We start from the raw sequence: 16,695 nt of genomic DNA, 5'->3' as shown, positions 1-16,695 counted from the left end.
AAGTTTTGCACTGAAAGCAGGGATTACGTAGCTACCAACTTGTGCCCCTGTGGTGCTCAACACTGAATATAGACGAGACATAGTCCCTTCTAGAGGATTTTACAGTCCCACAACAGAATGCCTTAGAGCTGGCATGGCCATATTGAGTCACAGTGAACTGATTGAGAAAGTCGCTTTTTATACTAATGAAAACATAAAGGAAACGTTTAGAAGACCCAGGACAATCAGGCGGGGTTACAGAGTCTCAGTAGTTGTGCCACAGTAACCAAATAACTTACCATAGGACTCCAAATGCTTAACCTAGATTGCTGTAGTCTGAAAATTGTAGCAGGTGAAAATCAATACAGTTTTCAAGTACCTAAAAGAGTTCTACAAGGAGGGAGAAAAATTGTTCTCCTTGGCCTCGGATAGGACAAGAAGCAATGGGCTCAAATTGCAGCAAGAGAGATTTAAATTGGACATTAGGAAAAGCTTCCTGCCTGTCAGGTGGTTAAACACTGGAATAAATTGCCTGGGGAGGTTGTGGGTTCTCCATCACTGGAGATATTTAAGAGCAGATTGGATAGACACCTGTCAGGGATGCTATAGATGGTGCTTGATCCTGCCATGAGGGCAGTGAACTAGACTTGATGATCTCTTGAGCGCCTTTCCGGTTCCAGTATTCTATTATTCTATTATATAATTGCTGGAGGTTTCCGTGGTGTATCCTTCTGGATTTGGTATATGTTATTTACTCACTGTCACGGCATTTACCAACAGGGAGGTCTGAAGAGGCCCTTCGTCATCTCCAGAAGTCATTCGGCCAGGCTTCCGCTGACAGATCTGCCAGCGCGCGACTGGCTGTGCTGCAGCTGAGGAGGAGAAACATGCTGCCGACAGCTCACACCTTGAGCATTTTGGCTGAGAAAGACCCAGGGGAGCTGGGATTCCTCATGAACTTTTTAGACACCAAGCAACGACAGAACCTCTTTCAGGTACATCTCTCTTGGAAGCTGCCTCTGCACCCATAATACACAAATCAGCTGCCAGGCGGCCAGCTCATGCCATGGGGCTCAGTGGGGGAGAGACACATTTAGGCTCAACGTGGTGGGTAACATATGAACATATTTGTTAATTAGCTCCAGGCCCCCTGGTTTGCAGCTCTCCAAGCTTGCAGTGGAGCGAGGAGCAAGAAGGGGCTAGATAAAGGTGGCACAAGTAGGTGCCTTCCTCTTTTTTCTTCTTAATTCAGCAAAGGGAGCATGAGTCTCAGTTTGACCCCAATCACTGGTTTTATTGTTGTATAAACAGTGACCCTGCTATCTCTGTCCTGAGTCACCAGCCCTACCCCTGGCACCATTCATGGGAATGTCTTGGAGGTCTCCTCTCCAAGGGTTGACCCTGTTTAATCCAGATATCATGGCAACAAGGGCCATGCGGGTAGAAAGATGAAACAGAACAATAGATTGAAATTTAACCAGCCCGTTGCCCAAGCTGCTGCATGCACTGCGGCATCGCTTATTCTGGAAAGTGATAAGCCAGGAGAAGGTCGGTCTCATGATGAGCAGGGTCCATGTTTGAGCATCTGCAGTTCCAACTACCTAGACGCTCTGGCTGTGTCTAGAGTGCACCCCTTTTCCGTAAAAGGGATGCAAATTAGACACATCACAATTGCAAATGAAGCGGGGATTTAAATCACCCCCGCTTCATTTGCATAAACATGGCTGCCGCTTTTTTCCGGCTCGGAGCTTTGCCGGAAAAAAGCGCTAGTCTAGACGGGGATCTTTCGGAAAATAAAGCCTTTTCCAAAAGATCCCTTATTCATCTTAAAAAAAGGAATAAGGGATCTTTTGGAAAAGGCTTTATTTTCCGAAAGATCCCCGTCTAGACTGGCGCTTTTTCCGGCAAAGCCCTGAGCTGGAAAAAAGCAGCAGCCATGTTCATGCAAATGAAGCGGGGGGGATTTAAATCCCCGCTTCATTTGCAATTGCGATGTGTCTAATTTGCATCCCTTCTACGGAAGAGGGGTGCAGTCTAGACACAGCCTCTGTGTTCTGGGAACGCTCACTCCTAATCAGCATTTGTTTGCTTCCTTTTATTCAATTTGTGGCTTGTGGGTTGTGCGTGCGGTCCGGTGGGAAGCTACATTGTTCTGCCTTCTCCTGGTTTATAAAACTAGCCACACGCTGATACTCTAAATGCACCTTGAGAGGAGTACTTCAGATGTATTTGAGTGAGCCTGCAGGAGGACAGAAGTAAACAAGAATTAATTTACTGGTCCCTAGATACACTCCATTACAGTGAAAAAAAGCCTCTCTTCTCTGGACACTGTATGAAGTTTACTCTGCTGGGCGAGCTGTGAGGAGATATGAGAAGTAATTTGCAATCAGTGACAATATAAAGAAGATAAAGGTGCAATCAACTGTTTCTCTGGAGATGCGAGAGAAGGGGCCGCGGAGCGAAGATAAGGTTGGGCTGAATTTTCAGAGTGGCCAGGTGGTGCTGTCTGTATTGCAGTGTCACAGCACTGAAAGCCCAGGAGCTCTTTTGAGTTGCTGATAAGAAAAATGTACTTTTGGCCCAGTGCCCACAGGCCTGACTGTTGGGGAACTCAGGGTGCGACCGAGAATGAAATCTTCAGAAGTGGAAGAGCCAGGTTTCTTTCTGCCTTTTGTCCATCCTGAACAAGCCTTGAGAATCATAGAATCCTAGGGCTGAAAGAGACCTCAGGGGGTCATCGAGTCCAGCCCCCTGCCCAAGGCAGGACCAACCCAACTAAATTATCCCAGCCAGGGCTTTGTCCAGCCAGGACTTCAAAACCTCTAGGGATGAAGATTCCACCCCCTCCCTAGGGAACCCATCCCAGCGCTTCCCCACCCTCCTAGGGAAATCATTTTTACTAATATCCAACCTAGACCTACCCCACTGCAACCTGAGACCATTGCTCCTTGTTCTGCCATCCGTCACCACTGAGAACAGCCTCTCTCCAGCCTCTTTGGAACCTCCCTTCAGGAAGTTGAAGGCTGTTATCAAATCCTCCCTCACTCTTCTCTTCTGCAGACTAAACAGACCCAATCCCTCAGCCTCTCCTCGTAAGTCATATGCTCCAGCCCCCTAATCATTTTGGTCGCCCTCCACTGGACTTTCTCCAATGTGTCCACATCCTTTCTGTAGTGGGGGGCCCAGAATTGGACACAGTACTCCAGATGTGGCCTCACCAGAGCTGAGTAAAGGGGAATAATGACATCTCTGGATCAACAGGCAATGCTCCTCTTAATGCAACCTAATACAGTATGCCATTAGCCTTCTTGGCTACAAGGGCACATTGTTGACTCATGTCCAGCTTCTCATCCACTGTAACCCCCAGGTCCTTTTCTACAGAACTGCGACTTAGACAGTCGATCCCCAGCCTGTAACTATGCTTGGGATTCTTCTGTCCCAAGTGCAGGACTCTACACTTGTCCTTGTTGAACCTCATCAGATTTCTTGTGGCCCAATCCTCCAATTTGTCTAAGTCACTCTGGACTCTATCCCTTCCCTCCAGCAGATCTACCTCTCCCCCGGCTTAGTATCATCCGCAAACTTGCTAAGGGTGCAATCCATCCCCTCATCCAGGTCACTCTTCTCTTCTGCAGACTAAACAAGCCCCAATCCCTCAGCCTCGCCTCGTAAGACATATGCTCCAGCCTCCTAATCATTTTGTTTGCCCTATACTGAACTTTCTCCAATGTGTCCATATCCTTTCTGTAATGGGGGGCCCAGAATTGGACACAATTCTCCAAATGTGGCCTCACCAGTGCCAAATACAGGGGAATAATCACTTCCCTAGATCTGCTGGCAAAGCGCCCACTAATGCTCCTGCGAATGCTCCTACGTTGCCGTTGGCTGCCATTAGCTGAGTTTGTTTCAAAGAAGGAGTTGATAGGAGGATTGAAAATACAAGACGACTCTTTTCATATTTGGTTTGTGATCTCCCGGCGGGTGCACCTGTGAACCTCAGCCATGGGGAAGGCTTTTCACCGAGCGTTGATCTTGACCGCAGAAGGGTCACTGGCTACCGTGCGTTTGATTAGTGATTAGCCTGGAATAAAACTTGTGAACTAAACACTCCTGGATGCTTCAGGGATTGAAATCACTCCCCACCTCGGCTGTTTTCTGGGTGTTTCACCTATAAACCGTTGTTGGGAGACATGGGGATTTAAGTACCTGTGTGTGAAAGGAAGCTTTTGGTCAGGGAACCTCACAGTCTTGCCAGGTCCCTGGGAAAGATGAGGGGAGAAAATGTCTCTGCACTGCTGGAAGGGGTGGGGCCTCAGGCAGAAGGGGTGGGGCTTCAGGCAGTCAGCTCTCAGTGCTGCCCAGAGCACAGCACATCTGCCTCCCCTCTCCCCCCAGCCTTTAGAACCGCCTAGAGCATGCTATGCCTGGGCCCTTTTGAATAGTCAGGCCTCAAGGCAACTGCCCCCTTAGCGCCCCCCCCCCCCCCCAGTCTTGGTAAAAGCACAGAGACAATTGGGACACTCTTTATGCTAAAATAAGTGCAAGAGCCTCAATGTGCTTTACAGAGATGATTCCATTAATGAAACCCCTGGAGGAGTTGATTCCATGGTTGCCTAGGAAACCGAGACATTTGGGGAATCATCCAAGGGCACACAGGAAGTCAGTAGCAGAGCTGGAAATACCATGTAGGTGTCCTGACTCCCCAGTCTCCTGCTCTAGCAGTTCAGAAGCAATCACATTGCCGCACACAGATTCCACGGCGTCTGGGGACAAAGGATGCTGTAGAAATATGCTGTTGGTATCCTGGAGTCAGGCAACAAATTAAAACCCAATTAAAAGCCATCTGCATGGGAAAGGGTGGAGAAAGGAACTCCCCTGATGCTGGGGGAAAAGCCCTGCTGTTTTTAAAAACTTGATAAGCAAAGTAATTACAAATAATAAAACCCTCCCACTTAGAGTCAAGCAACTCCTGCACTGAGGAGTATGAAATTAGTGGAAAGGTCATTTGGGCCTATGAATGGGAAAGTTGTATTTGATTCCAGAAGGTCAGGGGAAAGGAGTCTGCTATGAGGGAGAGGTTAAAAATGTATTGCTGGGAGCCAGCTATTGGTTTTTCCCGTGAGCAATGTGAAACTGCATCTCCACAGAACATAAGGATCAGAATGGCCATATTGGGTCAGACCAAAGGTCTATCTAGGCCAGTCTCCTGTCTTCCAACAGTGGCCCCAGAGGGAATCATCAAGGAATCCCCATCCCATGTCGCCCATTCCCAGCTTCTGACAAACGGAGGCTAGGGACACCATTCCCACACATCCTGGCCAATAGCCATTGATGGACCTAACCGCCATGAATCTATCTAGCTCTTTTTTGAACCCTGTTAAAGTCCTAGCCTCCAGCATATCATCTGACAAGGAGTTCCACAGGTTGACAGTGCTCTAAGTCAAGAAAAACTTTCTTGGCTACGTCTACACTGGCCCCTTTTCTGGAAGGGGCATGTTAATTTCAGAAGCCATAATAGGGAAATCCGCGGGGGATTTAAATATCCCCCGCGGCATTTAAATAAAAATGTCCGCCGCTTTTTTCCGGCTTTTAAAAAAGCCGGAAAAGAGCGTCTACACTGGCCCCGATCCTCCAATGTAGATGTGCTTTTTCCGGAAATACTTATAACGGAAAACTGTTCCGTTTTAAGCATTTCCAGAAAAGGGTGGCAGTGTAGACGTAGCCATGGGGTTTGAGCAGGGGCATAAAATTAACTATGGGCTAAAATCTTTCCTGCCCTGAGCCAACAGGCCCACAGGCCCAGTCCTGTGACAAGCTGAATACTCCCATTTCCCACAGAAAGATTCTGCAGGCAGAGACATTAGCAGAAATTTCAGAGAAACTCCTCAGGAAGCAGCCTCTCCCAAAGGCTTTCTGTTTCAGAACTTTCTGTTTCAGAAGGTTGAAAAAGCTACCAGAGGAGAAGCTGTTCTGGATTTGATTTTAACAAATAGGGAGGAACTAGTTGAGAACTTGAAAGTGGAAGACAGTATAGGGGACAGTGATCACAAAATAATAGAGTTCATGATCTTAAGGAAAGGTAGAAGGGAGACCAGCACAATTGAGGTAATGGATTTCAGGAAGGCAGATTTTGATAAGCTCAGAGAACTTGTAGGTAAGGTCCCATGGGAAGCAAGACCGAAGGGAAAAACAACTGAGGAGAGTTGGAAGTATTTCAAAGGGACGTTGTTAAGGGCCCAAAAGCAAACAATTCAGCTGTGTAGGAAAGATAGAAAATATGGCAAAAGACCAGCTTGGCTTAACAAGGAGATCTTGCATGATCTCAAAATAAAAAAGGAGTCATATAAAAAATGGAAACTAGGACAACTAACAAAGGATGAATATAGGCAAGCAACACGGGAATGCAGGGGCAAGATTAGAAAGGCAAAGGCACAAAATGAGATCAAACTAGCTACAGGCATAAAGGGAAACAAGAAGACCTTTTAGAAATACATTAAAAGCAAGAGGAAGACCAAGGACAGGGTAGGCCCACTGCTCAGTGAGGAGGGAGAAGCAGTAACAGGAAACTTGGAAATGGCGGAGATGCTCAATGACTTCTTTGTTTCGGTCTTCACCGAGAAGTCTGGAGGTGTGCCTAACGTAGTGAATACAAGCAGAGAGAGGGTAAGTTTAGAAGATAGGATACACAAAGAACAAGTTAAAAATCACTTAGGAAAGTTAGATGTCAGCAAGTCACCAGGTCCTGATGAAATGCATCCCAGGATACTTAAGGAGCTGATAGAGGAGGTATCTGAGCCTTTAGCTATGATCTTTGAAAAATCATGGAAGACAGGGGAGATTCCAGAAGACTGGAAAAGGGCAAATATTGTGCCCATCTATAAAAAGGGGAATAAGAACAACCCAGGAAACTACAGACCGGTCAGTTTAACGTCTGTCCCAGGGAAGATAATGGAGCAGGTAAATAAGGAAATCATATGCAAACACTTGGAAGGTAATAAAGTGATAGGGAATAGCCAGCATGGGTTTGTGAAGAACAAGTCATGCCAAACTAATCTGATAGCTTTCTTTGATAGGATAACGAGCCTTGTGGATAAGGGAGAAGCGGTGGATGTCATATACCTAGACTTTAGTAAGGCATTTGATACGGTCTCGCATGATATTCTTATTGATAAACTAGGCAAATATAACTTAGATAGGGCCACGATAAGGTGGGTGCATAATTGGCTGGATAACCGTAGTCAGAGAGTTGTTGTTAACGGTGCTAAATCCTGCTGGAAAGGGATAACAAGTGGAGTTCCACAAGGGTCTGTTTTGGGACCCGTACTGTTCAATATCTTCATCAATGATGTAGATATTGGGATAGAGAGTACGCTTATTAAGTTTGCAGATGATACCAAACTGGGTGGGGTTGCAACTTCTTTGGAGGATAGGGACATAATTCAAAATGATCTTAGCAAGTTAGAGAAATGGTCAGAGGTAAACAGGATGAAGTTTAATAAAGAGAAATGCAAAGTGCTCCACTTAGGAAGGAACAATCAGTTCCATACATACAAGATGGGAAGCGACTGTCTAGGAAGGAGCATGGCGGAAAGGGATCTAGGGGTCATAGTGGACCACAAGTTGAATATGAGTCAACAGTGTGATGCTGTTGCAAAAAAAGCAAATATGATTCTAGGTTGTATCAACAGGTGTGTTGTAAGCAAAACTCGTGAAGTCATTCTGCCGCTCTACTCTGCACTAGTTAGGCCTCAGCTGGAGTACTGTGTCCAGTTATGGGCGCCACATTTCAAGAAAGATGTGGAGAAATTGGAAAGGGTACAGAGAAGAGCGACAAGAATGATTAAAGGTTTAGAGAACATGACCTATGAAGCCAGGCTTCGTGAACTGGGCTTGTTTAGTTTGGAAAAAAGAAGATGAAGGGGGGACATGATAGCGGTTTTCAAATATCTAAAAGGGTGTCACAAGGAGGAAGGAGAAAATTTGTTCCTCTTGGTTTCTGAGGATAGGACAAGGAGTAATGGGCTTAAAGTGCAGCAGGGGAGGTTTAGATTGGACATTAGGAAAAAATTCCTAACTGTCAGGGTGGTCAAATATTGGAATAAATTGCCAAGGGAGGTGGTGGAATCTCCCTCTCTGGAGATATTTAAGAACAGGTTAGATAGACATCTGTCAGGGATGGTGTAGACGGAGCTTGGTCCTGCCTTGAGGGCGGGGGGCTGGACTCGATGACCTCTCGAGGTCCCTTCCAGTCCTATGATTCTATGATTCTAAGGGGCCCTCTGTGTTAGGAACGTCCAAAGCCAGTCAACCTTGGCCCAGTCTGAAAACCAAAAGGTCACTGAAGAAATCATAATCCTCTTTTTTAATCTTCCACTGTTTGGAAGTCTTGCTCCCCAGTAGCACTTGACAAGGCTGGTTGCTTCTCCTAACTGCTAGCCGTTTGACATGCTGGGATGGGGTCCAGCAACCCAGCACTGGGCCTCAAAGGGTTAACCTGGCTCACCTGGCGGAGGAGGCCCCGCCCCCCAGCCCTGCTGGGCATGCTCTAGTGGGAAGCTGGCTATAAAGGTCTCTGGAGCTGCACAGTCAGTGCTGACAGCCGCCGGGGAAGGAGGTGCCACAGGACCTCCAGAGGAGGAAGCACTGACAGACCAAGCCACGGCAGCGAGGCCGAGAGGGACTGTGGGGGAACCTCCAAGACCAGAGGAAAGAGACTGAGAGGTCTGCCCACAGGATACTGGTAGAAAGTAGCCCAGGGTGGGGACTTGTTCCCTGGGAGCTCAGCGTGCTGTGGTGGGATTTCCCACCAAGCTAGCACTGGACTACTCCACTGCTGACAGGGCCCTGGGCTGGGACCAGGTGGAGAGGGAGGGCCTGGGTCCCCCTACCCCGTCCTCACCTACCCCATACAGAGAAGGTTTGCCTACTGTATATTGACCCTGTGTACTTCCCTGACCCCAGGGGGAAATGGATTGACTCTGTGGCCGGTAAGCTGTGCTACCCTGAATACAGGGAAATTGTATATACTCTTTGACCACTGGGCCATGTTACCCTGAACACGGGGAAGTATATAGACTCTGTGGCCACTAGGCAATACTACCCTGAACACAGGGGGAAGTATATAGACTCTGTGGCCGCTAGGCCATACTACTCTGAATGCGGGTTCAAGAGTATAGATTCTGTGGATGTTAGACCACGCAATCCCGAGATGGAGTCCAAGGGGCCACAGAGGGCCTGTCGCCACCCTCACCGGCGAATGGGCAAGGCACCCCTTGACACACGGGTTAAAACATCTCCTGTCATTCATGAGGACACTAATGAAACCAGCCATCCAAGGCCTAGATGCTCTTAGCTGAGCCACATTTGCCATGATGTTGTTTAGAACATAAACATACCCGACAGCATGTAAGAGCACTGTTTCATTTATTAGTAATAAAGAGCAATAATGAGAAATGCATTAGAGGCACATAGTTCTAATGGAACTTTCCTGGCTGATCTTTCTGAACCTAGTGTGTGTGTGTGTGTGTGTGTGTGTGTGTGTGTGTGTGTGTGTGTGTGTACGCATGTGCACATTCCCCTTTTGATAATGCTGAGAGCTAACTGGTGTTCAAGACCAATAGTTAGAAAAACTGTCAGACGGCCAATTTTTCCCTGCAGCTTGAATCTTTCTCTTCAGTCTCAATCCGTCTTTGCTACCAAGATATGGATCACTTGTGCGTGGAGCTTCCCCCTTCTTGTTCTTAACACTGTTGCTTCAGAGTTATTTATCAGGTTTTGCATTAGGTATTTCACTGCAGACAGCTGAATACAACCAATGAGCCGGCTGTACTTGGACAGATATGGCACTTTCCTACAATATCCTTGCAAGACTTTATTGTAGTAAGTTGCAAAATCAATACTAAAAATGTGCCTGACAAGTGTGGATCCTGGGGAATTTCTGGGGAAAGCTGAATGCAAATTCCCCAGTTCCAATTATGCAAAAACCCAGAGGTTTGAAGTGCTGCTCTGAGAAGAGAGTCATTTCTGCTGGCTACCGGTTAGAGAAAGCCAAGGTCAAAAGCCTGAGCTGTATAAAGAAACAGCTGGATCTGCCCAGTCTTGGGCTCTGGATTTAAGATGGATGAATTTGTAACCACCGGGAAAACCCAGTTGTGGGACTAAAATTTGCTATAACTGTAGGTTGGAGCTGGGGGCTGACCTTTGATATGCTTTTTAGTTCCTTGTCTTTTACATGGTTTCTCTTTGCCTTCCTGATGAATGTGCTTACTTAGAAGGGGCTGTGCGGATCTCTCCCATTGTCCTGGGAGAGAAACCAAAGTGCAGGTGTGGGTCTTTTCAGGAAGACTAGCCAAGTGGGGATAACACAGTGCAAAACAAAAACCACACGGAGCCCTGTGGCACCTTAGGGTACATCTACACTACAACACTATTTCAGGATACCAGAGTATCCCGGAATAACTATCCCGCATCTTCAGAGCAAGCCTGTTATTTCAGGCTCGCTATTCCAATATCCCTGTAAATCTCATTCTACGAGGAGTAAGGGACATTTCGGAATCACGCTTTATTTCAAAATTTAGTGCTATGTAGACAGTGCCAAATGATAAAATAAACTATTTTGAAATAGCATTGAAATAAGATACACAATTTGCAGCGTAGACACACCCTTACAGACTAATAGAATTATTAGGGCATCAGCTTTCATGGGTAAAACCCACTTCATCAGACGAATTGGAGTGGAAGTTACAAAAGCAGGAGTGTGTGTGTATATGTATATATGTGTGTATGTAGATAGATAGATAGATAGATAGATAGATAGATGTGTGTGTTTTTATGTATATATGCATATAAGAGTATAATCGCACTACAGTCATTGGGGTACTCATATGCTCTACGTTAGGAATGGTAGCAATGGAGCAGAGAAATGGGCCAGCATTGAAACTGCTCAGAAGAAAAGCCTACATGCGGAGGCTAATTCAAGAGCAGACGCTATCAAAGGCAGTAAACAGAACTTCACCCATCAATGTATTAGAGATGGAAAACAAGACAGCGGACCAAGACTAAAGAGATGGATGGATGGATGGATGGATGGATGGATGGATCTAGTAGCTGAAATACTATTTGTTTGGCTCATTTTTAAAGGAATAATTACCAGTGCTTTCTCTGTCCACAGGTAGCAGCCCAAGAAGGAAATTCACTGATGAAGGACCGCCACTATGAGAAGGCTCTAAATTATTACTCACTGGCTGTCTTAGCAAGCAACAATAACCCGCGATACCTTCGGCTGCGTGCCGCATGCCTGATGCACCTGAAGGAACACAGCAGGGCATTAAAGGACATGGACAAGGTGATCCAGAAAAGTAGGTCTCATGACCCAAGAACTCAAACTGAAGATCACTGCTCAAAGGGTCATATCCTCTTATCACTTGCAGAAGTGGAAGCCGCAGTTAAAGAATACATTGAGGCATTGCAACTAGAACCGTCGCTAGCTTTGTGCAACATTAATAATGGCCCTGGGAGGGAAATTTTGGCCCAAACATTTCACCAAATAGCACAACATTATTTTGAAATTCCCCGCTATGAAGAGGCCTGGAAAACTGTGGATTACGGTCTCATCATTGACCAAAACAATAATGAACTCAAGAAACTAAAAACAAGAATTAAACGAGAGGCATCAGGCTGCAGCGTTCATTAATTTGCTCGATTTTGCCCAGTGATCCATTGGCTGTGGGTTTTGTTTGTGAGAAGAAAGGAGAGAGTTAGACATTTACTGCATACTACATCATCCAATTAATGGTTCTGAGTATCTTTTGTGTACACACTGTGCACTGCATGGCACAATGCAGACGCTGCACTGTGTACAGCAAAATCAGGTGATCCAATGCAGAACGTTACAAATATTAGCGTAAAACTGACCAGCGAATTCATGGAAAGGAAAGACCAAGGAGTGGAATCTTCCATATCCAGCACCCATTTCAAATACTTTGGACACGGTTATTAAAAATTAAGATTTTCTTACAGAGTAGGCATTTTCTCTGGATAGTCTGAAAATGAATTCTGGCTAAGCACATAAAAGTCTCTCCAGCTGAGCAGCATTTCTAAACAGCTGTGCAGCGTTCTTAAATAATGCCTGTGTCGGTACTACTGACGGCTATTCCTTACCTTTAACATTCATTAGCTGTCTCAAGTGCTCCTGTGCTGTACATATCAAAGGAGGAGGCCCAGTGGAGGCAATTGTGACCATCCCATCACAGATAGGTCATTTGTGGTGCATTTCATGTTTATCATCGGTAGTCAGTCCTGCCAATATCCCAATCCTGAAATATGTGGCTTTCCACATGTGGAGTTGTGGGTATTCACCGCCTCTGTCAAGCAGACCACAAATGCTTTATAGCAGAGGGGGACAATAAGCCGCCTACATGCTGGACGTGGTTCGCCAGGTTTAGCCCCTAGTGGGCCATGACATGCTTTATTTACCTGCAGGTTTGCAGGTAGGGCCACTCGTGGTTCCCATTGGCCATGGATCACCATTCCTGGCCAATGGGAGCTGCAAGAAGTGATGACCCTCTCCGTGCCCCTTCCTGCAGCTCCCATTGGCTGGGAATGGCAGAGCACGGCCAACAGGAGCTGTGAGCAGCCCTACCTGCAGACCAGTCAGCAGCTAACCCTGGTGAACCACCCCTAGCTTATTGTCCATCCGGCTTTCCAGAGACAATTGCTCGCAGGTTAACAAGACAAGGAAAATTTAAAATAAATAATTTGACCATATACTTTATTCACTGGATCACAGGAAATCACAGCGAAAGAACTCAATAGACAGACCCAGCGCCTCAGGTTATCCTTATTTAACAATGATAACCTGGTTGGTGTTGCCTCGAGGGCAATCAGGTAAGGACCATGCTGTGCAAGGGGTTGCACAGTCGTATAGCAAACGGCAGCCCTACCCAAAGAGCTCGCAACCTAAGAGACAAGACACAGCAGGTGGATGGGATCCCAGCAGACAAAATAGAAACCACAGTGCGGAGAATGGCACAGTGGCTGTGGAAGGGATCGAACAATGACCTTTCTGGTCAGCATCTAAAGTGCAGAGCAATGGCAAACTGGCAGTGCTTTACATTCACTTTACATAAGAACTAGGGGTTATCAAATGAAATGAATAGGTAGCCAGTTTAAAGCAAACAAAAGGCAGTATTTCTTCACACAGTGTAGAGTCAACCTGTGGAACTCCCTGCCAGATGATGTTGTGAAGACCAGGACTTTAACAGAGTTCAAAAAAGGACTAGATAAATTCATGGAGGATTGCTCCATCAATACTAATTAGCCAGGATTTGTGGGAATGGTTTCCCTCACCTCTGTTTGTCAGGGGCTGGAAATGGGCGACAGGGGAGGAATCACTTGATGATTCCCTGTTGTGTTTATTCCCTCTGGGGCACCTGGTATTGGTCACTATCGGAAGACAGCCTGCTGGGCTAGATAAATCTTTGGTTTGACCCAGTATGGCTGTTCCTATGTAAGCACTGCCAAACTAGGTCAGACCAAAGGTCCATCTAGCCCAGAGTCCTGTCTCCCAAAAACGTCCCATGTCACGAGGCCCAGAGGGAATGAACAGACCAGGGAATAATCAAGTGACTGGTGTAACCAGGGACTCCGCGTGGCCTTTTCCATCTCCGATACCAATGTGTCCATGAAATGATTATGATTATGAAAAGGGCGGGGGAGACAACTAATCTGCTGTTGTAAATAAACTTCAAAGCCCTGCTGGAAAACAAGACAGTTGCTTTCCTATTTCAATTTAGATTAGAGGGGGGAAGGAAATGGGAACAAATTCACCCCTTTTGTGATGAATTTTTTCGTTTACTGAAAACTATAGTCCAGGATAAAACTACATCTCTCTCCCCTGCAATCCACCCAGCAGCCAGTGAATGTGACTCTGACCTTTGATTTTTTTTTTTTTTTGACACAACTAATTTTTCTACCCCCAGAGCACAAGGAGGGTAGCTTTGGATTTCTTTTTCCTTTTCAAGGTCAAGAGCGTGTCGTGTGCATTTACTGCAGGAGACATTGATAAGTAATTATTCCTCTGATTGGCATCGAAAAGCCATGGAACAGCTTCTGCCCAAGCATGAAATTATTTTTTTTCCACTAATGGGGGCTACAAATGCAAGCTGGAAGGACTAGTCTGGCTCATAAGAATACTAATTTTTCTTCTGCAACAAAACCAGTCAAGAGTTCTACAGTGCATCATTTTGGGGATTACTTTTAGGGGTGCATGGGGGGTGGTTTGCTGCTGTTTAGTGTGTCTGAAATAACGAGGCACATCACTGCCTCATCACATCAGTTTCCCTATTAGTATGTCCTCCCTTAATTGCTGTGTCTGTGCTGAACAACTGGTGTCAGTCAACCTGTCGCTTCTCTCTTTGGCAGATTTGCTCCTTTCATAGTATTTGCCGGGCAGCTGTCCAATCACACTGTATGTTCCCTGTTGCTTGCAATTTTGCTGCTTGTAAAGACAATTTAATGTGCGTGAAGGTGCCATGTTGGCATGCCTAAAGGATGAAGGCCTCAAGGCAAGAGATACACAGATACCCAGGTTTCTCTAGCCTGTATTAATTTCATTTCCGAGAGTCCATGGGTCAGATTTTCCTGTCAGTTATCACTGGTGTAAATCAGGGTTAATTCCCATGGAAAAACTGTGGAATTAGGTGCCATTTGACAGTGGTTGGGGGAAAGAACTGTAGAGCGCCTTCAGTCCTTGGTCCCTCTGCTGAGAGCAAGGTGTTGCCAGCCCTCCCAATTTTATCATGAGCCTCACAACAATTAGTCTTTTCCCTCAAAGCTCCAACTTCCCAGAGCCATGTGAATCTATGAGAATCTCAGCTTTTGGGGGGTGGGTTATGTGAATGTCTCATTCTCATGGCTTCCCGCGGCTCCCCTTGGCTGGAAACATCAAACCAGAGCCAATGGCTACAGAGCCTTTAGATAAACAAAGCACAGCGGGCTGTTAGCGGCTGTCCCACCATGGGCCCGCAGCCCACTTTGAGAAACTCTGACCTAAAAGCTTGAAAGCCAGATGGCAAATAGAGAGCCAGAAGCTTTAGCTAGGTTCTCTGAATATTCAACCTGATCCCAACTGAGTAACGTATGATGTAGGATATGGACCTTTTATTGTAACTTTGCCTAGTCAAAAGTTTCCAAACTGGTTTTGAATGCATTTTTAAAACAAACTCAGGATTTTAGAAAAAACTACAAGGAGCCCCGTGGCACCTTAAAGACTAAGGGTGCGCCTACACAGCACAGTTATTTCGAGATAACGTCCGTTATTTCAAAATAACAATGCAAGTGCCTAGACAGCCATTCTGTTATTTTTGAAATAATTTCAAAATAACGGATAGCTTATTTCGAAATCTGCAAACCTCATTCCACGAGGAATAACGCTTATTCCGAAATTGTGATTTCGGCATAGTGGTAGTGTGGATGCTCCACTGCTGCTATTTTGAAATAGCTCCTCGCCAGGGCCATTCAAAGTCATTACTGCCCGGTGCCTCCTTCGGCTCTAAATCAAGGTAACACATACACGTTAGGGGAGACTAATTTTGAGGCTTCCCTGAAGTGTAGATGTGCTATTTGAAAATTAGCTATTACGGAAAAAGACTCCGAAATACCTTATTTCAAAATAAGCATGCTAATAAGAAGTGCTCTAAAAGATTTATTTGGGCATAAACTTTTGTGAGCAAAACCCACCTCATCAGCTGCATGGAGACTTTGGGATCTGAAGCCATTCTTATGATTTTTGGAAGCTTAGCTCCTGATTTTAGAACATTTGGCAGGGGACTGGACTCGATGACCTCTCGAGGTTCCTTCCAGTCCTAGTATTCTATGATTCTATGATTTCAGGATGGCAATACTGTAGCATGCCCAGAAGGGGGATAATGAGTGGTAACAAGGATGCAGGCACATAGCCCTCTAGAAACAAGGCTAAGACTCACCAAATTCATTACACACAAGCCACTGACTAGCTGGCAGTGGCCTCTGGTCATTATAATGACAGGGACTTGGTTAGAGATGCCAAAAAAGATCATTTGATTATTTAAATTACCTTTAAATCTGCCAATAAAGGTTATCTATATCAATGTATAATTTACAGTAAAAAAATAAACTTTGAACGTCCCTTTTCTGCCAGGCAAACACATGGGTCTTTGGCTCTCATTCCTCCTTTGTCTCAAGAGTAATGCTGGGTGAATAATTTTCAGCACATACACTAATCCACACATTTTGCCTCTTTCTTCCTCACGAGTTTCCTGTAGACCGTTCCCATTTTCCTCCCAAGTGGCTGCCATTCCAAGTTAGTCACCAAATAATATCTTCAATTTATTTTTGACCGTTGGGTTTTTCCACAAGAAATTTGCTGTGTTCATTTGACATGTGAAATTAAAGACGTGGTGGCTAATTATGATAAGTCATATGGTGTGTTTCTGTCCGCAGGCTGCATGAGTAACGTCAGTGCAGCGGTTCTCAAACTTTTTGGCCTGTGGCCAACCCCGCTCAATGCAAGCCTTTCTGTGGACCACCAGCCAACCATCCATGATGACAAAATGGGTGCAGGAGAGAGTGGGGGTGAGAGCTCTGGGAGGGAGGGTGAAGGGGTGGGCTGGGGGGGGTTGGGAAGGCGGGTACAGGAACATGGTGGAGGTTGAGGCATGAGGCGAATGGTGCACAATT

General features: G+C 45.9%; 1 protein-coding gene across 1 annotated transcript in view; it reads left to right on the top strand.

Annotated features, from left to right (window-relative positions):
• TTC34 (tetratricopeptide repeat domain 34) overlaps positions 1-16,161 on the top strand; it is a 66,003-nt gene extending 49,842 nt beyond the window's left edge. Inside the window, exons 7-8 of the mRNA XM_025185467.2 lie at positions 760-974; positions 11,150-16,161. Of these exons, the coding sequence (XP_025041252.2) occupies positions 760-974; positions 11,150-11,671 (737 nt within the window). The 3' untranslated portion in view covers positions 11,672-16,161. The remainder of the gene's footprint in view (positions 1-759; positions 975-11,149) is intronic.
• The last annotated feature ends 534 nt before the right edge of the window (positions 16,162-16,695 follow it).

The sequence above is a fragment of the Pelodiscus sinensis genome, chromosome 23 (genome assembly GCF_049634645.1).
Source record: "Pelodiscus sinensis isolate JC-2024 chromosome 23, ASM4963464v1, whole genome shotgun sequence".
Taxonomy (NCBI): Eukaryota; Metazoa; Chordata; order Testudines; family Trionychidae; genus Pelodiscus; species Pelodiscus sinensis.
Note: the sequence above shows the minus strand (reverse complement) of the source record. Positions and strands in the feature narration are given on the sequence as shown.